Genomic DNA, 22,526 nt, shown 5'->3' on the forward strand with positions numbered 1-22,526 from the left:
AAGTAGTTTGGGCCAGCGTGAGTCGATTCAGAACTCGCCAATCCCAGTTTGTCAGGCCAGTCCAAAAGATGGGAGTACCCAGGGTGTGTCTATCCTGTGTGTGGCCCCTCCTCTCCCTCCCAGCGAGAGCCAGCAGCTCCCCTGATCAGGTCATTCAAGCACACATGGCATTTTACAACTCTCACCCCTATAAATTATTTATTCCCATTTTGCTGGTGGGAGAGATGAGGCACAGATGATTTCCCAAGGGCGTCCATTGAGGCTTTGAACCCGTCTTGCAGGAACACACACAAACACAACATGATCCACTGGGTAAACACCCTCTCGCTGTCATGTGGTCATGGCAGGAACTGTGGCTCGGAGCTGGATACAAAGACTGCATATATGTAAATGGAAAGGGCACCGACAGAGAGGACCTGCAACAATATGTGGTAACGTGGGACACTTCTGTTCAGGGTTCTAGCAAGCCAGTTACCCCATCTGCCAGGATACTCCATTCCATTCCACCCACCCCACCTCACTCAACAGTTTAGCATCTTGTAGTCGCCGGGGATTGACAAATCTGCCATTTTCAGGTCTCTCTGTTTTTTATTTTTCCTATCTTCAGTTTTCCACATTTCCACAGCAATTTCTTTTTTAAAAAATCATGAAAATTTCTCAACAATTTAATGTGTATTTCTCCTAATAAACTTTTTTTTGATGCAGCTTTGACTCACATGCATTTTGCCAACTATCTTCACTAATACATTCATTTGTATGTAGTTTTCCCCAATATATGTATTTTTGTAAACATTTTTGAGTTGAGCTTCTGACTCAAGGAGATTTACACACAATTAAAAACACAAAAGCAACAAGTGCATTTAGAAGATTAAAACCATGGCGAAGACCCATTTATCCAGCTGGGAAAGGCTGCTGGAACAAAAATACCTTTGACTCTTTCCAGGAAGTGCAGATAATGAGTGTTTGTTGTATCTTGAGGGGAAAGCTATTCCATACAACAGCAGCAGCCGCACTAAAAGCCCTGCTCAGAGTTTCTGCAGAGCAGGTTTCTGAGATCTCTGGAACTTGCAAGAGAAACTCTCCTGCAGACTGCAGCCACCTACTGGGTGTATAAGGGATAAGGCAGTCTCTCAGGTAACCTAGTCCCAAACTGTACAGGAACTTTTAAGTCAGCATCAACACCTTGAGCTTGGCTCGTTAGCAAAATGACAGCGATGCAAACCCCGTAAACAAGACAAATATGCCCCAACAAGCAACCAAGTCACGGTGTTCTGCACCAGCAGAAGTGCCCAGATCAATCCTAAGATAGCCCCACATAGAGCACACTGTAATGTCAGTATACTTAGGATACATAATGTTTAAACTATTGTGGTGAAGCTGGAGTTGCCTTTGTTCATGTGGTTTCAGATCTCTTGAGACATCCGCGAGAGCTAGAAATTTTGTTCTCTTCCTTAGAAGCTGGTGAGGATGGCATGCTTTGTGGAACCTAGAAGTAGTTTAAGAAAGTGACGGTACTGCATCCAAGCCAGGCATAGAGGCTCTTAGTCCCTTCTGAGCCAACCACTGGGAAGTCCCACACTTTATGAAGAAATTGCACAATTCGCAAGTAAGTCGCCAATTAGCTGCCCACACAACTAACCTTTTGTGTTCCTAAAGCCTACTTTCCCTACAATGGAGCCACTTGTACAGCCAAATGCTCAAGTCTCGGCTGCAAGAAGAAGGGGGGCAGGAAATCCCCAAGCAAACCATGAATTGCAGCCAAAGCGAAACATATTTCAGGGCAGACAGAAACATTATTTCTTTATTGGTACTGATTTCCAAATGCTGAGGATTGCACAGAACAAGAGACATATAATAATAAATGGAAGGAGGTGGGGGAGAAACGCCAGATGTTTTGGACTACCACCTCATCAGCCCCAACCTAAACATGAGGACAGCACTATTCTCGGAAAGGCTGCTGCAGAGGAACGGATTAGGAGGCAAACTATTTGAGAGTTCTCTTGCACAAGTCCTGCTGAAGCGGAATGGTGCTGAGCCCTGTTGTTCTGGAGTGAGGCCCTCTGCTCAAAGGGCTCATTTGAAGGCGTTGATCAAGGGGACCCCCCGCGCAGGGAGCTCCTGGTGCAGCTGGCGGAAGAGCATGGCACACTGGTTCCTCTCCTGGGCCTTGCCAAGGCTGTGGAACAGCCTGGCCTGGAGATAAAGGACATCCCGGAGCTGCTCCTTACAATCCACCTTGGCAAAATAGGTTTTGGCTTCGTTGAGGTTCAGGATAGCTGACTCCAGAGCTGTCGAAAAAGAGCAAAGTTTTTCTTCTTCTGCTTAAACATTTGTCTGTTTGTTTCATAAAATCCATATATTGCCCAGCTGTTAAAAAAACACCACCCCCTCAAAGATTAAACAGTGAAATATATTAAAATGCAGTTGATTAAATAGATTATAAAGCCAGCTGCCTATCTGGGCCTTCAGGATTCTGCCTGAACCAAGCCTCCACCAGCCACGCCTCTCCTTGGCCCTGCTCTGTCCCCTTCCCATATCACTTCCCTGGCTGGACTGTGGCCCTGGGCGGAGGACGGAGGGCGGAGGGTGGGGTGTGTACCCAAGGGATGCCCTTGAAGGCCTGTGCCTCTTGGGCTGAGTCCTCCCACCCGCAATATATCGTTCCACTCGCATGCCTATGGACTAGAGATGAGGAGGTGCACGGAGAGGTCTTACCTTCTGCCTTCTTCTGGGGAGGGTAGGAGGCAGCAGAGGCGACCTGGCACTTGGCCACCAGGAAGATGGCGGCTCCTTTGTCCAGCACTGCCCCGTGAGCCAGGATGGGCTCAATCGCCATGTGCAAAATGCTCAGCGCTTGCTCGGGAATGCCAAGGATTAGCTGGAAGGGAAGCGGGAGCCTCCCAATGTTAGGCAGAGATCATCACCTGCTGGTTTAGATTTCGCTTTGCTGAATTAGGTATTGTGTAGAAGTTAAAACGGGGTTTGGGGAACTTGTGACACTCCCAGATGTGAGTGGACTACAATTCCCACCATCCCCAATGGCTGGCTGTGCTTCCGGGACTGATGGGATTTGGAGTCCCAACTGCATCTGGAGGGCACTATGTTGGTGAACGGCTGTTTTAGATCCCACATCCCAAGGTCATTCACTAAGCCCAAGAACAGGAGAATGAAATAAATGCCTATTATCCCCCCTTTTGTTATAATTATTATAGATTTATATACATAAAATATATATTTATTTACAGATAAAAATAAGAACCCCTGAAAACATAGAGCAATCATTTAAAAACAATTAAACATTGATAGATGCATTAAACTTATATGCATATGTAAGTTTTACCATTTCTTTCTGGGCATCGAATTTTAAACTGCAAGCCTCTTGGGGCAAGGGGCTGTTCCCTTACAGCACACTGACAGAACTGCATAAAGGAGCAGGAAGAACAAAGCAGGTACGGCTTGCACCTGTGCCAAATATACCTGGGAGAAAGCCAAGTTGAGGATGGTTTCAGAGGCCAAGTACTGGAGGCGGTATTCCTGGGACAGAGCCAGTGCCTGGAGCAGGACGGGCAGAGCTATTGTGTGGCACAGAGACCTCCAGTAGAGCTCAGCAATGGACAGGAGGACACTAAGTCATGCAGGGGGGAGCAAGGAAAGAAATACAACAGTGTGCGTAAGTAGAGGAGCGGGAAAACCCAACTCTTAGGAATGTAGGAAGCTACTGCCTATCAAGTCAGACCACTGGTCCCAATTGTCAAGTGTGGCAGGAGTGGCTCTCCAGGGTTTCATAGAGCCACAGAATTTTAGAGTTGGAAGGGGCCCAAAGGGTCATAATAATAATAATAACATTATTTATACCCCGCCCATCTGGCTAGGTTTCCCCAGCCACTCTGGGCTGCTTCCAACACAATATTAAACACAATAATGAATCAAACGTTAAAAACTTCCCTAAACAGGGCTGCCTTCAGATGTCGTCTAAAAGTCTGGTAGTTGTTGTTCTCTTTGACATCTGGTGGGAGGGCGTTCCACAGGGCGGGTGCCACCACCAAGAAGGCCCTCTGCCTGGTTCCCTGTAACTTGACTTCTCGCAGTGAGGGAACCGCCAGAAGGCCCTCGGTGCTGGACCTCAGTGTCCGGACAGAACAATGGGGGTGGAGATGCTCCTTCAGATATACTGGACCGAGGCCGTTTAGGGCTTGAAAGGTCAGCACCAACACTTTGAATTGTGCTTGGAAACGTACTGGAGTCCAACCTGCTACAATGCAGGAGATGCAGTCAAAGAATCCCCGACAGATGGCCCACCCAACCTCTGCTTAAAAACCTCCAATGAAAAAGAGTCTACAGATTCCAAGGTAGTCCATTCCACTGTCAAAGAAGCTCCTACCAGCAGAAAGTTCTTCCTGAGTTGGAGCTTGAAGCCACTGGTTCGGGTCCCACCCTCTGGAGCAGGAGAAAACAAGCCTGCTCCATCCTCCACGTGACAGCCCTCCAGATATCACCTCTCCTCTTCTCCAGGCGAAACATACCCAATTCCTTCAACTGTTCTTCATAAGGCTTGGATTCCAGATCCTTGACCATCCTGGTCACCCTGCTTTACATACCTTCCAGCTTCTCAGCTGGGAACTGGACACAGGTCTCCAGGCTGGGTCTGACCAAGGCAGGATAGAGCGGTGCTATTAGTTCCCTTGATCTAGACCAGTGCTTCACAAACCTGGGTCCCCAGCCATGTTGGACTGCAACTCCCATCATCCTTGACCACTGGTCCAGCCAGCTAGGGATGATGGGAGTTGTAGTCCAACAACAGCTGGGGACCCACGTTTGAGAACCACTGGTCTAGACACTATACTTTAAGAGCGGAGACATACCTATTCCTACCTAGGGGTGCTGGGAATGGAATCCAGGACCTTCTGCCTACAAAGCAGGTGCTTTCCTACTGAGCCACAGGCCCTGCCCAGCACTTGAGGCTGGTATTGTAGCCCCAGCCCTTCTTGCAGGACATGGAGAGACTAAAACAGAGGAAGCAGTGTGAAAGGAAGCACATTACAAGATATCTGAAGTGAATTACAGCCAGAATAATAAAAATAAAAACGCACAAGGATTTTATTCTTATTTTTAAAATAAATAAATAAATAAAATACAATATAAAGTCTGAAGTGCTTTACAAGCAGAGTAAAAACAACAACAATAAAAATAAAAATACACAAGCATGTTTATAATGTAATCAAAATAGCGGTGCTGCCCAAATGCCAGGAAAGCAAAGCCTTATTTGTTAGTGCTGAAATGAGGGCTGCCCTGATACCAGGTGGGCCTCCCTGGGGAGAGCATTCTGCATGCGGGGAGCTGCTACAGGAAAGCCCTGCGAGCTTCCCCCAGGCCCACGAAAGAGGCCCAGCAGGACCCCCAGCCTCACCCCACGGCTGCAGGGCTCTTAGAAGGCCCCCAGGGAAACTCAATGCTTACCTGATCACCATCTCAGTGTTCTTAATTTTCTGGCAGTGAATCAAGAGCTTCTGCAGGAGCTTGTGCGCCTCAGACATTTGATTCTGCGCTTTAAGCAGGATGGCTTTTCTGGAAGACAGAATCCCAGGAGCCCCAAAATGGAGTCTGAAGCACGTCCAATTTGCAGTGATTTCAAGTGCTCAAAATCTCTTCCCTCAAAATCAAAGGGATGTCAAAGTGCTTATTTTTGGCTGGATCAAGCGTAAGATTTTATTTACATGTATCCCACATTTTAGGGCCTTATAGCCACCAACCACTAAAAACAATAAAGAAATAAATTCCTCATGTTCTTTTAAAAATATCTGGGAATTTAAATTTCTGTGGTTTAATTTATGTTTAAAATTTTGTATATTGTTTGTTTTTTTATCACAGTAAGCAGCTTTTTATCATAGTAAGCAGCTTTGAGACCTAGATGATGAAAAGCAGGATGTAATTATTCAAAATAAAATACAGACTTCTAATAGTTTAATTCAAAGAATGGATTGCAATGAAGCGTCAATAGTTTCTGATTCAACCCTAATGCAGGGGCTCCAACTGTGGTCTGCAAGTTTCATTCAGGTAGTCCATGGTGTGTCCATATTATATATTCATAGTGGTTTTTAACTGCATTTTAATTGCTTTTTTATTTTTATTTTATTTATTAAATTGATATACTGCCCTTCATCAAAGGATGAGTTTACAGTATAAAAACGCAAAAATTCTTAACATAATAACAAACAAACAAATAACCCCTCTCCCACCAACGCATCTGAAAGGTCACAGAACTCAGCAAGGCAAAAGTCACCTCGCCATGGCAAGAGCCAACTGGCATCAGGCAACAGACTTTTCAGAAAGGGGGCGTTAGAAATTGTTTGCTTTCCCTCTATTTATGGGCTCCCGGGTGGCATCCTGCCCTACCCAGAGCATTCACACAGCGGGCGCAGAGCAGCATGGTATGCAGAATGCAGCTTGCTCAGACGCTGCGGAGGGAGGGGGGCACGCAGAGGGGCAGGAAGGCCCAGGCCCAATCTCTGGCATTGGGTGGCGAGGAAAGACTGCCGGAGCTCCAGAAGAGCTGCTGCCAGCCAGAGAAGACAATACTTGGCTAGGGAGACAAATAGTAGAACTTGCTCCATCTAGCTCAGTCATACATACACTGACTGGCAGCAGCTCTCCAGGGTTTCCCACAGGCGTCTTGTGCAGCTTCACCTGGAGACGCCAGGGATTGAACCTGGAACCTTCTGCACACAGAGTAGGTGGTCTGCCACAGATCTGTGGCCTGGCCTATAGGGAATAAGGAAGCATCCTAGTTATGTTTCTCTCTCTTCTTAAAAGAAGCAAGTTTTTCCAAGCTCCTAGGGCTGTACGATGGGTAGTGAAACATCCAGGACTGGCAGTCCATGCACTCAACGGCTGAGGGCCAATGAGGCTTTTCCCAACTCATGCGGTAGAAAGAAAGAAAGAGGAATACAATCCCTTATCCCACAGGCATTTTAATCCCATGTTAATGCTAATCCTGTTTCAAGGGGACATCAGGAGAGGCCCTTGTTCCTGCAGGTGTGTGATCTCTTACCTGTAAACCCCCTCGGTGCTATTCAGGGCTGTAATCCCAGCCACCAGGGAGCCAGCAACATGGTACTTGCCATCGTTCATAGCTCTGTCAAACTGGATCTTCTGCTCAAAGAGCATCCACAGCTGGACAAGAACATTTCCGGATCAGGTTAAAAAGAAACAGGACAGGAGTCTTACTTACACACACACCTCATAAATATATGACATGCCAACATCATATAGGTATATATTTTACAGAGGTACTAACATTTCAGGTTCTGCTTTCTTTGGCCTGACACAAATCAAAGGGTGCTGTAGCCAAGATGGCCATGACAGAACCCAGAGGATGGGGTGCTTGCTTTAGCAGAAAGGGTCAGGTATTGTTATCCTCCAGGATGCAGTCGCCTGGCGTTACCGGTGTCACGTCCATGCATCCGGAAGTCCTTTCCGATATTCCTGGATCAGGTGGCATCTCTTTTTCCAGTTCACTCATCCCTGCAGTCCCCTCCCTGTCCCTTTACTGAAGAGACTCTTCCGTCCACGTCCTTTGCTTAACCATGTGCTGCGTGGAAAAGGACTTCCTCTTGCCTGCCCTGAATCTCATGCCAATCACCTTCCTTGGAGGACCAAGGAGGGGAGGAGGAGGAGAATCACTTTTCTTTCTTCACACCATGCATAATGGCATCACTTGCTGCCTTATCTCTAAACCAGGGCAGAGGGACCTGTGGCTCCTCAAGATGTTGCTGGATTGCACCTCCCACCTTCCCTGAGCGCTGGCCATGCTGGCAGGGGCTGGAGGGAGATGGGAGCCCAACAGCACTGGGGAGGCACCATGTTAGCCTTTTTTCATCAGGTGAGCTGCTCCAGATCCCTGATCACATTTTGGGTAGTGTTTTACTTTTCACCTTTTCCGTTCGTCTTTCCCCAGCTGTACATTAGCCTTTTTGAGATGTGGGAACCAGAACTATTCTCACTTAAGTCTGCAGAGAGCTTCCTCCAGGTGAAGCATGGGAATTTAAGAGGTTAAGAAGGCCCCTCAAATCCTGGACACAGCACTGTTCAGAAATGCTACCCAAAGCAAGCTGAGAGTGCTGCTGCTTTGCTGCTGCTGCTTCATCTTCTTCATCATCATCCCTATGTCATAAAAAAGATAAGTCTCTGCTCCCAAGGAGCTTACAGTCCAAACACTGGGCCTCACCTGTGCATGCTGACTGTTGGGAGGAAATCTCTCTTTCAGGTGCTTCAGTATTTCAGAGGCTGCTGTAAAATAGCCCTGACACAAACATACACAGAAAGACAAGACTGAAGTAAATGTTCAAGAAATTGGTTCTCAAAACAGAAACCTTGATGTCTATAGGAACTCCAAGAAAAAAAATTAAGATTTGGGGAACAATCCTGCTAAGGCTAAGTGCTTTTAAGTCACATTGATTTCAACAGAAGTGAGAACTCTCTCACTGAAGGAGCCCTAACAGAACTTGCCTTTGACTGGACTCTGTGCTTGACTATTTATTTGATTTCTTTTTTATTTCCTAACCTGCCTTTTTGCCATGGTACACAAAGGAGTTTAGAAGAAAAATAGAAAAATAATATAAAGTGCCCCAGAATGAAACAGCCTGAAAATAAATGACTGATTAACGCACCATTACAACAGCAGCCTCTTGCAGATTATCAACAAATAAGAGCAGGTTTGGTGTTTTCCCCTTTTCATAGTATGGCCTACTTTGTCAGATGCAGGAATGGAAAATTTAAAATGGTTCTACCCAAGCAGGAGCTGTAGAGCCTTCTGGGACCAGGGAACTATTCTCCATTAGACTCACTTTTTCAGGTGGAACCCCCAAAGCACATCATGGCTATACTTGGTCAGTCATGGAAAGCTATCAAACATACGACACTTGCATGAGTATCCAACCAGAGAGTTCGCTTGACAAGGGGACTCCACAATGGGCAAGTGTCATCAATTTGCTGACGCCAAGGTGGTGGGGTCTGATGGGAGCTGCTCTTTCCCAGAATGGGAAACCGAGTACCCAGCCACATCTTGGAAGTGGGCACCATTCACTGGTGTCCTGCATGGACTGTGCAACAGCTGAATTGATTGGTGGGTGAGATAGGAGTGCCACAAGGAGAAAAAGCAACCCTACTGGATGAGGGGGTGGAGCCTAAGGATGATTGAAAAGGCTTGGAAGTCTGACAGACAAGGGAGGCAAGCAAGCAAGCAAGCGTGCTCACAGCAGATTCAGACGATACCTGAATATGTATTACTAGACATTAACTTAGGGCTACCATATGTCCCAACAACATTTGGGCTCAACAACTTTCAGGGTGTCCTGGTTTTTACTTTTTGAAATATGACAACCCTAAATTATCTATATTTATAGCAGCCCCCATTCACCAAATGGTCCTAGGGTGGATTACAAGGCCATCACAACTAAAATCAAAACAAGACTTTTACTAAAATTTTAATACAGTCATGCCTTGGGTTACAGATGCTTTGGGTTGTGCACCGTGCCGAAACCCAGAAGTACTGGAACGGGTTATTTCCGGGTTTTGGCACTTGCGCAGAAGCACCAAATTGCGCTTTGCACATGCGCAGTAATGCCAAATCGCGGCCCACGTGTGCGCAGACGCGGTGCTGCGGGTTGTGAATGTGCTTCCCACACAGATCACGTTCGCAACCCGAGCATCCACTGTATTAAAAACCACAGAACAAAGCAATAACAATATTAACAGAACAGCAAAAGGCTGGTGGAAAAAAACGAGCAGTCAGGAGAAGCCCAGGGGTGACAGATAATTCCTAGGCCTCTGAGGCTTTGGCACATCTTGTCCTCTCTCTTCCAGGAGCTAAAAGCTGGAGCAAAAGCTCTCTGTAGCAGCAAAGGGGTGTCTGTCGAGGGCTAAAGACAGCCAGAGACTTGCTCTCCTAATTTAAAAGCAAAATTTCTCCTTGGTCTTCCCAGGCCGTCCCAGAGCCTTTTAGAACCAAGGTGCTGCTTCAAGGGAAGAGTGACCTCTCCCTCCAGCCTCCAGGAAGAAAAAGAACTGCCAGTTACAGAGCAGATGACTGTGTGGAACCAGAGCATGCAGTCACGCACACACCACCCACCTGCTCCGCGTGTAGTTCTGCCAGGTGGCACAGCACCACAGCAAACGATTCGGTGTTGTTCTGCTGCACACCCACGTTCACGGCCTCCAGGCTGTTCATGCTCAGCAACATCTGGGCCTGTTGGAGGGCCATGGTGCTAAGGCAAGAGGAAGATTTAAGTGCTGAAGGATGCTAGCCACAGACCCTGCACCTCAGGCTATGTGAAGAAGCATCTCATGTACTTTGCAGCAAAAAATAAAATAAAATCCTTTGCCAGCAATTTTTTTTTAAAAAAATATTTTTTGCATGTTCCCTTTTTATTTTATTTTTGCAGTTTATTTCAGTTCTGCTGGTTGTGGGGATACAGAGAAACTTTGTAGGGCGATGAATCCCTGCTTCTGACAGCTGGAGATCTTCTCCAGCATTCCCTCAAACTGCTGAGGTTTAGTAGGGACAAGTGAGATCTGCAACAGAATGTTGCAGCATGGGGTGCTGTTGCTCAGTGCTCTTGGATACTCCATCCCTCCCACCCAGGCCTAATTAGTCAGCATTCCATCGCCACTGATCATGCTCAGTTCTTTGGGACTTCCCTGTAGGTTCACTGCATCTTCTTCTGGCAAAGTCAAGTTGTACATATACTGAATACAATAAGTTGGATTGAGCTGTTTTTTGGCTTCTCCCGCCTGAAGCTGTTTTCCCCCCTGGAGCATGTGGGCCTGCTGTGCAGCCCTGGAGCAACCTACGACAAGAGGGAGACATCATGCAACAGGGAGCAGATGAAGCCTCTGGGGCTGCCAACTATATTCAGATTTTTGGTACTTCTGCAGCTGATGGGGTTCTGCCAAGCTTGCTGGTCAATCTTTCCTGTGCATGAGTGGTGCCACAATGGTTACATATGCAGCACTCACAGCTTGAACACTGGAAATAGAAGGAATAGTTGGCCACAAGCTTCCGGGGTTTTAGAATTTTAATTTTTGCACCCACCCATTTTAGAAACTTTTGTTTTTAACTGACAGCAGAGATTACCAGGAAGCCTAAGTCTGTGGCCAATACCACATTCAGCAGCCTTTCCACATTCCTGCAGAATCAGGGCACGCGGCAGGTGGGTGCAGGCAGATGAATAAGGGTCTGCTCTACCTGCGACCGTACAGTCTCCAAATGGCCGTCTTCTGGGCAATGCTGATGTCAATGAGTTCGGACAAGCTGTGTTTCCAGTGCAAGAGGTCGGAGTCCTTTAAGGCGCCCATTAGTTTGTTGGCAGTCTTCCCCGCAAAAGCTCTTTGCTGAACCAAGGACTGGATCCCCAGGGAAGCTAAGTACTAGGAGAAAGGAACAAAATAAACAAAGTCACAGAATTTGAAAAGGGAAGCAATTAGTCAACGAGAGCCCCAGGCAAACGACAAGAGCCAAGCTCGCAGGGCCAGAGTTTGGAGAAGGGAGGCAGCTCAGCGGCAGAGTGCCTGCAGGAAGTCCCAGGTTTAGTCCCTGGCATCTCCAAGGACAAGGTGTGTTTGGGGGAGCAACTGGGAACAGGGTGCTTTTGGGTGTGTCACCCCAGTTACAGAACCTTCTCCCAGGGAGGGCTGCAGCCAAGCATCTAATGTATTTTTAAAAAAGGGAAATCTGTTGTGATTGCCCTTTACAATTGTAAAAACTGAAGTTTTGCTTATTGCTAACAGCCCTTAACACATTTAATCCAAGGGCTGGTTAAAACGGTTATAATGACAAAGGAATGGATAAATAAGGGTGGGAGAGACATACTGGCAATCCGAAATAGACGGCTTTCTTCACAGAGTGCTCCAAGAGCACACAGCTGTCCGACCTTTTCTGCTCCAAGATGTACAGCCAGCTCTGGAAAATGAAGAGTTAAGGGGGGAATGAATGTGGCATAATAGTTTAAATCAGTCTTCCATAACTTGGTACCTTCTAGAGGCTTAGGAGTACAGCATGTGCTGGCTGGAGCCAACGGGAGATGTAGTCCAAAACATTAGGAGGACACCAGGTTGGGGAAGGCTGGTGCACAGACACAACAGAGGAGCAGTAGATTCTCCTCTTTTATAGATGCCTGCAAACAGCCTTTCAGGAGTCAAGCATGCCAAAAGTCAGCCTCACATTAAGAATGGATGCCAGTGGACCACAAATCAATGGGACCCACAGAGTTATGGTCATAGGTTTCGACAGTGGTTGGTGCTGCTTCTGATGTTTCACAGCTTTAAAGTTTTTATTCTGCCATTGAGGCAGGAATCTTCTCTCTCAAATTGGTGCCATTAAAGGGGAAGGAAAACCTATAGAAGCCAAGGCATTTACCAGTAAAGATTAAACTCCTACAAGCATTTAAGCTCCCAGTGCAGTGTTCAAATTGTTAAGGAATACAGATTAAGCAAAAGAATGCTTTTACACAGCCATACTTGTTACGGCCAGAGCCACCTGGAGGCAAAGAATCAGCTTTTAAAACCTAACAAATCAATTGTTTTCTTCGTTTCCTTTTTTAAACTAGATGAAACATGGACTGGATGGAAACAACAGATCACAATTTTAAGCCGTTTAGTAAAACCAGCCAAGATTTTTGCAGACCTGCAGCCTGTCCGATCCTCAGAGTTTATGGCAAATAGGAACAGCATCTGTGAAGGCACCAGTAATGGAAAGGAAGTGAGCAACAGTTCTGTCACACCAGCTGAAAGCTTCCATCATCTTACCAGACAATGCTGCAGGCAGACGTGGTCATTGGACTCCTGAGCGATCCGGATAGCTTCCTGAAGGGCGAGCTCAGCCTGCTGGCTACAGTCAAAGGAAACACAGAGGTAGCCAAGAATCTCTTCATGCAGACTCATCCAGCAACGAGATGTTACAGGCATGGAGGTGAAAAACCCCAGGGATCTGGTAGGAGCAGGGCCTGGAACTGTCAGGGGCCAAAAAGATCATATCCCATTGTTGATTCCCCACTCCTCCCAGTGGACTTCAGGGTTAGCAATAAGTAGAATCTTGATGCTAAGAGCTGGGGGGGGGGGGGAAGCACTTCTGATCCACAGTACACTCTGGGACCTTTGCACAGAAATGCAACCACAGTGCAAGGGGTCAGCTCCGGAAGGCAGAAGCAGGAGTGGTACCAACATCAGCTGGGAAAATAGGCCAAGGGACCGGCTGGATATGTCTGTGTGGGGATCAGCATAAAGAGAGAGAAGACAATCCCTCTTCCCCCACTGGCACGCTGAGGTCCCCCCTTCTCCCTCCTTGGCTCATTGAAAAAGTGTCTGGCTCTCAAGTCTTGCTGGGGGACTCAGGGGGTGAGTTGTGCATCGTGTTTTAGAGAAAGGTTCAGTCTCGGTTGATTCATTTTCAGCACAGCAAGGAAAAGAACAAGTGAGTGAGATAACCACTTCCTTTGTGTTAAAAACGTTTCATCCATTACTGGAATGACAAAGTTCAGGAAACATCCTTGATCAAAGCAATCCCGTCAGTTGCTGTTTATTTGTATAACCACATTTCATATCAATTTTTTTGATATTATTGAATGAAACTCAGTAAGTTTGGGTTGCATCGAGCTAGGCCATGCTCACTGTGGACCCACAGAAATCAACGGAGTCAAGTCAAAGTCTATTCATTCAATGGGCCCACTCAAAGGCTGACTTCACTGAACAAATCATGTTATTCATGTTTCCCTCTATTAAAATGCTGGTGATGACTTTCTTTCCAATTTCCTATTACTATTTTATTCTTTACCATCATCTTATCACTACAATTTTTAGTTTATTTTGTTTTATTGTTTGCAGTTACCATTACCGCTAAGGAAGGGAACTATAAGAGCTTACCATATTGCATACCTGACCTCCCCGGAACCCCCTTGTGCAAACATCCTTACCTTCTGAAGGTGGCATGCTGAGAGAGCCTTCTTCTCCTCCCCCAAAAAGGCAGAGAGCTTTTAAGTGCTCTGTCTTGCTTACCAGGCAAGTGCTGCTCAGCAAAGGGGCTCTGAGATGCCTTCGTCAGATCTTGTGGGACCATCTTGAGTTCACATGAGATCTCTCAGAGGGAAAGCAGCAATGTGGCAGATGGGGGAAGAAGGTCTCATGCCAATTTGTGCAGCAGGAGGAACATGAAGCAACTCACTAGTGACCAAAGCGGCAGTGCAGCGCAGCCAAGTTGAGAGCTGCGTATCTCAGGCTCCGTCCGCAGCCTTCATCGCCGTTGCTTTTGCTTTCTGCGCCGGTGAGAATCAAGCGGTCAAAGTAGTGAAGCAGACTGTGTGTTGAACTGAAGACATCTTGGACCCGAAGGCCGTTCAAGTAGCTTAAATAATGCTGGAAGTGAAAACAGCAGCAAACAGCAGCTTGTGAGTGATCAGAGGCAACTGCAATGGCCACATTGAACACAGATTTAGCACACAGTAATTTGGTGAAAGGTTGCGAGGTCACCCAATGATAGATCTAGGGGCCATGAGGACAAGAATCTGGTGGGCTAATTTCAAACCACAGTACTTTCCACTTTCCTTATCACTGCGGTCCCCAACCACGTGCTCCTCTTTTTCCTGTCCATTCCCCCTTTCTCAATTTCCCACCCCCTCCTTCTTTCAACATTCTGTACCAATTCCCATTGCTTTCCCAGGTGCCCTACCTTTCCTAGCTGCTAATTTGTTGACACATTCTTCTTTTCTGTATGCCTTCCTTTAGAAACAAGGCACCTCAACCAACGACAGCTCTGCTGCCTGACCTGCCTAGGGCATAGTAGCTCAGCCAATGATGGTCAGAGATGTCACTAAAACTGTTACCAGTGCTACCAACACCAAACTGCTGAGTGTGCTACAGTACAGATTACACCAGACTGCCTGGGGGGGGGGACCCAAACCAAACTTACCGCTTCAGCAAAATCTGGGTTAAATTTTAACAAGCTGTTCAACTCCTTTTGCAAAGATGCTGGGGAGAGAGCTTTGGTCTCATCATTTTTCAATAAAGATGCCTGGAATTAAATTAAAAACCTGTCACTTGAGCAACCAGACAAAGACAAGCATGAATTTGCTGGGATTAAAAACCATTTAATTTTATTATCACCACAGCAACAGAATCCCTTCCATATCAAGAAGAAAAAGGTGATTGACAGCATGTTTACAAATTACCATGGAGAGATTTAGCCAAAGCTTCGTTAGGCTACACTCAAAAGAGAGGCTCTTGCTAATTTGATTACGAGAGATGAAAAGCGGGCTTAAGGGATTCAGGCAAGAATGACTCTCAAACATACCTTTCATTCTAGCATCCAGATGTCAATGCAACTGAACTCAAAGGCTGGGATCCAAAGCCCTTTGAAATTTTCAATCACATCAAGAATATATTTTACTTTAAAAACCGTTTCAGAACTCCAGCAGTGAATAGGTATTAGGGTGTGAGGAAACAGGACAGACCTCACATGGCATTTTAAAGACACTAAGAATGGAGCATGTCTGGGGATAACCAGGTGCCACCATGGAAAAGCCCCCCTCCCCAGAAGCCACACCTTTAGCTCACCCGATGGGCAGGTTTAAGAATAACTATTAACTTACCTGTTGAGAGAGGAAGTATTCTGCTTGCTTCTGTGACAGCGGGCCATTGCAAGATATTTCTTCCTCCCTTGAGACAGAGCAGAAGACCCACTGTGAAATTCCTTCAGAATTCTAGCCTGCTAATAATTACAAGACCACCTTACCCCAAGGCTACCAAAGAGGCTGAAATGGCTTTTCTATATGCTCAGCCTATTGAATCATAAATGAAGAAGTCCTGGGGGTCAAACACTACTTCTGGCCAGAACCACTCACTCACTCATTTTCAGCTCCTCATTTGCAATATGGGTGTAATACCGACAACCTCCATGTCTTCCCAGGGTTGTTGTAAAAAAGATTGAGATAATATGCCTTAAGGAGTGGGGGGAGGTGGAAAATGAGCTCAGAGATACAGCACGTGTTGCATGAGGAAGATCCTACATTCAATTCCTGGCATTTTCTGTTAGAAGGATCTAGTCACAGGTGGTGGGAGAGACCTTTTCTCTAGATTCTGGATGGATTTGCTGTGCCAATTAATGGTTCCTCATTATCTTGGAAAAAAGGGACAAGTGAGGTGCCACAGGGTTCTGCCCTGGGCCTATTGCTGTCCAATATCCTTATAAACGACCTGGAGGAAGGAACTGAAGGGATGCTCATCAAATGTGCAGATAACACAAAGCTGGGAGGGGTAGCTAATGCCACAGAAGACAGAATTGGGATTCAAGATGGCCTTAGCAGATTGGAGAACTCGGCCCAAACTAACAAAATGTGTTTCAATTGGGACAATGTAAAGTTCTACATTTGGGCAGGAAGAACCCGCTGCACAAATATAAGATAGGCGATATCTGGCCTACCAGTAGTACCTGTGAAAAGAATCTAGGGGTCTTAGTAGACCACAAGCTTCACGTGAGTCAACAGTGTGATGCAGCAGCAAAAAGGGCTAATGCTCTTCTAGGCTGCATTAACTGAAGTCAAGTCTAACGTTCTAATCAAGGGAAATTATAGTCCTGCTCTATTTTCCCTTGGTCAGACCACAGCTGGAGTACTGTGTCCAGTTCTGGGCGCCACAATTTAAGAAGCATATGGACAAGCTACAATATGTGCAGAGGAGGGCAACCAAGGTGATCAAGGGTCTGGAAACCAAGCCTAATGAGGAACAGTTGAAGGAATTGGGTATGTTTAGTCTAAGTGTGAGATGAGATATGATAGCCATCTTCAAATATCTAAAGGGCTATCACATGGAGGATGCAGCAAACTTGTTTTCCTCAGCTCTGGAGGGTACGACCCAAACAAGTTACAAGAAAGAAGATTCCAACTAAACACCAGGAAGAACTTTCTGACAGTAAGAGCTGTTTGACAGTGGAACAGACTCCCATGAGAGGTGGCAGACTCTCCTTCCTTGGAAATTTGAAAGCAGGGATTGGATGGCCATTTGTCATGTATGATTTAGTTGAAATTCCTGCACTGCAGGCAGCTGGACTAGATGACCCTCAGAATCCCTTTCAATTCTACAGACCTATGATTCATATGGCTGTGCTGGCAGCAGCTGATGAGAACTGGGAGGACACCAAGCTGACAAAAGCTGCTGGAAGGGTTTATGTATCAAAGCAGGGCAGAGACAAGTTTTAGGAACAAATCTTAGAAGCTTACCTGAGAGGCCCATCAAATTCATCTTTCTCCATCTTCCCTTCCAGCTCCCCACAGTGGGTCAGTTCCATCTCAGTCTCGTCTCCTCCACTTTTCTTCTCATCATTTTGGAAGTACTGCTGAAGAGCCGTGTAAAGCTTGTACACTTGGCTGAATGAGAGCTTGTTGTACGCCAGGATCATGTGGCGCAGGAACAAGCCTACAGAGAGAGGGGGAAGGGATCTGTTTCTTGGAGTGTAGTAAGATGTCTTGATCTCCATCAAATCCTGCAGTACCCACTCACACCACTATGGGGAGCCAGTCCTTATAACCAAGATACGCGTACTCCACGCTAAAAAAATTTTTAATCACATGCCCAAATAAACTCTAATTTTGCACGCTGGATGAATGCTGCAACTTAAGCAAAGCAAATCCACTTTGTTTTGCATAGCTTGTTCTGGTCATGAATAGTGGTTAGGAGCTCGGTGGCTCACTTAACATGCAACTCCAATCACTAGAAACCATCTTCAACCATACCACTGGCTTCTGAGATTTTAACTAACATTTCCCATCCACTTTTCTGTATATCTTCACAGGCGTAAGGGTCAGAAACCAGTACAGACTCAACTCATAGAGAACTGAATTCTTTGCTCTCCAGTTTTCCTTTACTCCCACAGACTTTCAGCAAATGTATAAACCCACCCATTCCTTTCTGACCTCTCTGCTAGCCACTCCTTTTATAGAGGAGTTTCCCTAAGACAGTAAAGAATTCTCAGACCTCCTCATCTCAAACCAAAAGGCTTCTTTTTCCTCTTTCTCCCTCACACACAGTTTCCTCCATGGTCTCCACTAGTGAAAACATAAGTGAAAGGCTGCTTCTCACCTTACAAAAACTGGCACACTGAAGTCACTAATCAAAACCATGTTTTGTGCAACGTGCAGGTATTGGGAAACTGCAGCTTGCTGGATTTTTAAAAAACTTATCAGTGGAAAATATCATCAGATGTGATAAGCTACACATATGACTCTTTGTAATGTTAGAAACAGCTTTACCTTGAAAATAGGAGGGAAGTGAGAGAAGCCCTGCTTTCTTTCCCCTGCCCAGCAAGAAGAGGTGAGCATTGTGGACCCAGGACTCTGGCCGCCCCCAAGGATAAAGAGAGGCTCTCCAAGGTTTTTATATAATAAATGATACAGTACCTACAACGCTGGTTTTGTGAACTTCTGGTTCTGTTCCACTGAATGCCTCCGAAAGATCATCAAAGAATTGTTCCATATCTTTCAACTCCCCTCCTGCCATTAGCTTTATTCTGCAAGTGATGCCACCACACAGAGAGTCAGATCATGTCCATCCAGCCCAGTTCTGCCTACTCAAATTGGCTGACGCTCTCCAGGAGTCTCAGGCACAGGCCCTTCCCATCACTTGCTACCTGATCATCTCAACGGGAGATGTCCTGGACTGAACCTGGGACCTGCATGCAAACCACATGATAGTCCACCAAGCTATTGTCCTCTCCCCAAAGAATAATGTGGGGAAAGGGGCAGGGGACAGCATTCATTTAGAAAGTGGCATTAAAATTAGATCAATCTGGAATTTCATTATTATTATTATTATTATTATTATTATTATTATTATTATTATTATTTTAAGAATTATGTGCCAAAGAACAGGGCCAGAAACAGACTTGGTTAAAAACAACCAGCTCAACAATCTGTATAATTTTCTGTGTATACAGAGAACTTGGACGAGGATACTAAAATACTAGAAATGACACCATTCCATCATGCTACTTTGTTAGTTTTTTGGGGGATTTATAGGTAGACATGTTCTCCACACCTTTAAACTCTATAAGCAAGCTTTTGCAAAGAGAGCTTTAGGTTTTTTGCTGTTTTTTTTAACAAAACTAGATGTTATACAAATCTGTAGCCAGGATCCAAAGAACTACACAATTAACTCTATTATTAGAACTTTTTAAACAGTATTCTGAAAGTGACTTCCAAAGCAATTTGTGATATGACATGAGGGCAGACATGTTTTCCCAAGACCATCCCACAGACCATGTGCCCACCAGGACCCTCAGAGTACGGTAGCTATTTAGCTCCTCAACAATATGTCATTTTCTCCCAACAGTGGCCAAAATAAATTTTATAAGTCAATGTTCTAATCCTTATTTTCATTTGCCCAAGGGGAGATCATTCTGGGGGAGGGAGATTTCAGCTGGAACATATGTGTGTGACTCCCCTCCCATAAGGCTGTTCTATAAAGGTTATACAAAGTCCTACATAAACAACTGCAACTGCTTCAAATTTTTAAAGAACAGGATATAAGCAAAATCTGGAGTGAGCTAAACTCATCATACATATTCATAGGTAAAGGAAAAGGGACCCCTGACCATCAGGTCCAGTTGCGGACGACTCTGGGGTTGCGGCGCTCATCTCGCTTTATTGGCCGAGGGAGCCGGCGTACAGCTTCCGGGTCATGTGGCCAGCATGACTAAGCCGCTTCGGGCGAACCAGAGAAGTGCACGGAAACGCCGTTTACCTTCCTGCTGGAGCAGTACCTATTTATCTACTTGCACTTTGTGCTTTTGAGTTCTAAATTCCAAGTGCCTATTCTGATTGCCTATTCTGATGTAGCCAAAGCAGTACCATTCTTGCGTTAATTAATATTTATTGTTGTGTATTAATGGCCTAAAAATGTCCCAGTTCAATGTAGAAAATATAATAAAAACAGTTAAAAACAACAGATTACAGTGGACGCTTGGGTTGCGAACGTGATCCGTGCGGGATGCACGTTCGCAACCCACAGTGTTGCGTCTGCGCATGCGCTGGTTGCGATTCAGCGCTTCTGCGCATGTGCAACCCCTGAAACCCGGAAGTAACCTGTTCCAGTACTTCCGGGTTTCAGCGGGTCCGTAACCCAAAAAACACAACCTGAAGCGTCTGTAACCCGAGGTATGACTGTACTTTAAATACAATACAAAATTAATACATATGGCAGAGACCTATTCATTCAACTGGGACAGCTTGAGAGACTGGGGGGCTGTCAGGGCTTGCCAGGCGTTTTTGGCCCTTGGCCCTTTAAGTAGTCCTTACTCCACACCAACAGGCAATGACTCCTGAGGAGACCACAACTGGACATTGTCTGGAGACTCCAGCTGTGGGAGTAGGTAGGAGCACTTTCCATTAGCTGTCTGGTGGAAGAGAGGGAACCCTATTGCTGTGCCGTACGCAGAATGAAGTTGTTTGTGGGGGGTATAAAAAGCCTTAGAGAAAAGGATGAACATCCAGAGGAGGGAATAGGTTGGATGCCTAAACAAGGCGCTTCTATAGAGATTGGATATGGTTCTTGCTTCCCCACTGGAAGCTTTCTTCAGGCTGGGCCTAGACAGGTTCTCCCCCCCCCCCCGCCAAACACCTGGAGAAGCACAGAAGCCCTCAATTTCAGCCTGCCAAGAGTATTGCGGCAGAATAAACCTGCCCCCTGTTGGAGGAGAGCCTCCCCTGGAACCCTTAGGCAGCTCTAAGATCTGACTTGCTGGGATTTAGGACTGACTCCTGAACGAAATGAACTAGAAAAGGGAGAGGGAGGCTTGGACACACTGAAGAAAGAACTACAGTGGTACCTTGGGTTATGAACTTAATTCGTTCCGGAGGTCCATTCTTAACCTGAAACCATCCTTAACATGAGGCGCACTTTTGCTAATGGGGCCTCCCGCTGCTGCCACACCGCCAGCGTTGTTGGCTTACTGCATATAACCAGAACATTCTACACTGCCCTTTGGTTTGCCCACTTGTTTAAGCAGCCACATTACTCTGTTTCAGGTTACTTAGACAATGCGAACTTTAGATCAAAAGTTACTAAACCTACTACTACGTCAATTTATCATGTCCTTAACTACATACTTGTTTAATTCTGCTTGAAAAGTATTCAGGGTTAAGATTAAGAACTCTCATCTCAATCATGCTTATGGAAAGAACAAATGAACTTACCTTATTTGAACAGAACTCGCTAAGTGAGGGCAGCATTCTTCAATAGCCTTAATCAAGCGAGACAGTGTCATATCAGGGCCCTAAATAAAGCACATGGAGAAACACGAAATAGTTAACAGTAATTTCTAAATGAATACAAAAGTAAACTGTACCAGCTCCAACATCTATAGCCATCTTTACTACTACAGGAAAGAATGTGCCCAACTTTGCTTGTTGCACTTGCACTACAAGAATTCCCAAGCTGGGTAATGAAGGAAAGAAAAATAACGAATAGTTCCCTATGCATCCGAAGAACCCTACTGAAACTCCACCTTCCTTGCAGCTATGAAGGTGCAGCAGCCCTGTCTTCTTCACCTGGTCACTCTGGCACTGCCATCAAAGGCAGTCCTACTCCAATGCCCAGTGAAGAGGGGCCAGGAAACAGAAGAAGAGAAGAGCGCTGTCAGAGCTAAACAAAGGAAAACCCTGACACCTCCAGTGAAACCTGACCTACCTCGCAGTGGTGTTGTGAGGGAGAGAGAACCATGCACACCACCTTGAGCTCCTTGGAAGATGAAGGGGGCATATCAATGCAAACAAATAACAAACCACAAGCTTTCGCCGACGACAGTGCGCATGGGCAGCGAGGAGAGAGGAATGAAGTGCATAAGGGGCAGAGCTGAACCCGCGTCCGGCAGCGCGGCCCCTCGCCCAAGTGCTGCCCCGGCCGACCCCCCCCCCCGACCCCCGCTTCCCGGCCCCACCTGCAGCAGAGGCAGCAGCAGCCGGTTGAGGCGCCGCCTCTCGAGCAGGCTGAGGTGCGGCCCGGCCCGGCCCAGCTCGCCGATCAGCACCAGCAGCGCCATCTTGTAGGGAGTGACCCAGTCCTTGATGCCGAAGACGTTGGCGTGCACCACCCCGTTGGTCATCATGGGGTTGAAGTACAGGCTCTCGTGCACGCTGGCCATAGCGCCGCACAGAGGAGCCGCGCACGCACGGGCGCTGCGCAAACGCCGCCGTCACCCCGGCAACCGCGCCTTCCTCCCCAGCCGCCCCGGCGCGAAAAGCCCAGGAGCCAATCAGAGCGCGGCTCCAGTACGGCGTACTTCTGGGTTGAAGTGGAAACGCGGAGCACGAAGTGAAAGGTTCCGCGTTGCTTTGGTTCCATGTCAGGGGAAAAGGAAAGGTATGTAAATAAATATAAAACCATAGCAGGGCTGTTCTGGCTTGGTCATTTACACAGAATGGAAGAGCCAGCCGCTAGGCAAACCAACCATGCATTACAAATATGACACGAAGGTTGGCAACAGCGACCCC

General features: G+C 46.4%; 1 protein-coding gene across 5 annotated transcripts; it reads right to left on the minus strand.

Moving 5' to 3' along the window:
- Positions 1–568: 568 nt before the first annotated feature.
- Positions 569–22,290, minus strand: LOC310694019 (anaphase-promoting complex subunit 5). Of its 5 annotated transcripts, none has more exons than XR_014519483.1 (18): positions 21,974–22,290; positions 21,231–21,310; positions 18,438–18,547; positions 17,262–17,457; positions 15,636–15,702; positions 14,957–15,058; positions 14,213–14,403; positions 12,802–12,883; positions 11,867–11,956; positions 11,243–11,424; positions 10,127–10,262; positions 8,225–8,299; positions 7,049–7,170; positions 5,458–5,565; positions 3,478–3,625; positions 2,716–2,878; positions 844–2,288; positions 569–689 (listed from the first exon to the last, which is right to left on the minus strand). XR_014519483.1 is itself a non-coding variant. In XM_083476685.1 (17 exons), exons 1-17 carry the CDS (start codon positions 22,175–22,177, stop codon positions 2,074–2,076), a joined length of 2,271 nt encoding a protein of 756 aa, XP_083332811.1. In that variant the 5' UTR covers positions 22,178–22,290; the 3' UTR covers positions 569–2,073. The 5 variants fall into 5 exon arrangements, 2 of the variants coding, with proteins under 2 accessions (XP_083332811.1, XP_083332812.1); XR_014519484.1 differs by having other exon boundaries at positions 569–678; positions 828–2,288; XR_014519482.1 differs by lacking the exon at positions 2,716–2,878.
- Between the last annotated feature and the right edge of the window lie 236 nt (positions 22,291–22,526).

Source organism: Podarcis liolepis (assembly GCF_965112155.1).
Source record: "Podarcis liolepis genome assembly, chromosome: 15".
NCBI classification, from domain to species: Eukaryota; Metazoa; Chordata; class Lepidosauria; order Squamata; family Lacertidae; genus Podarcis; species Podarcis liolepis.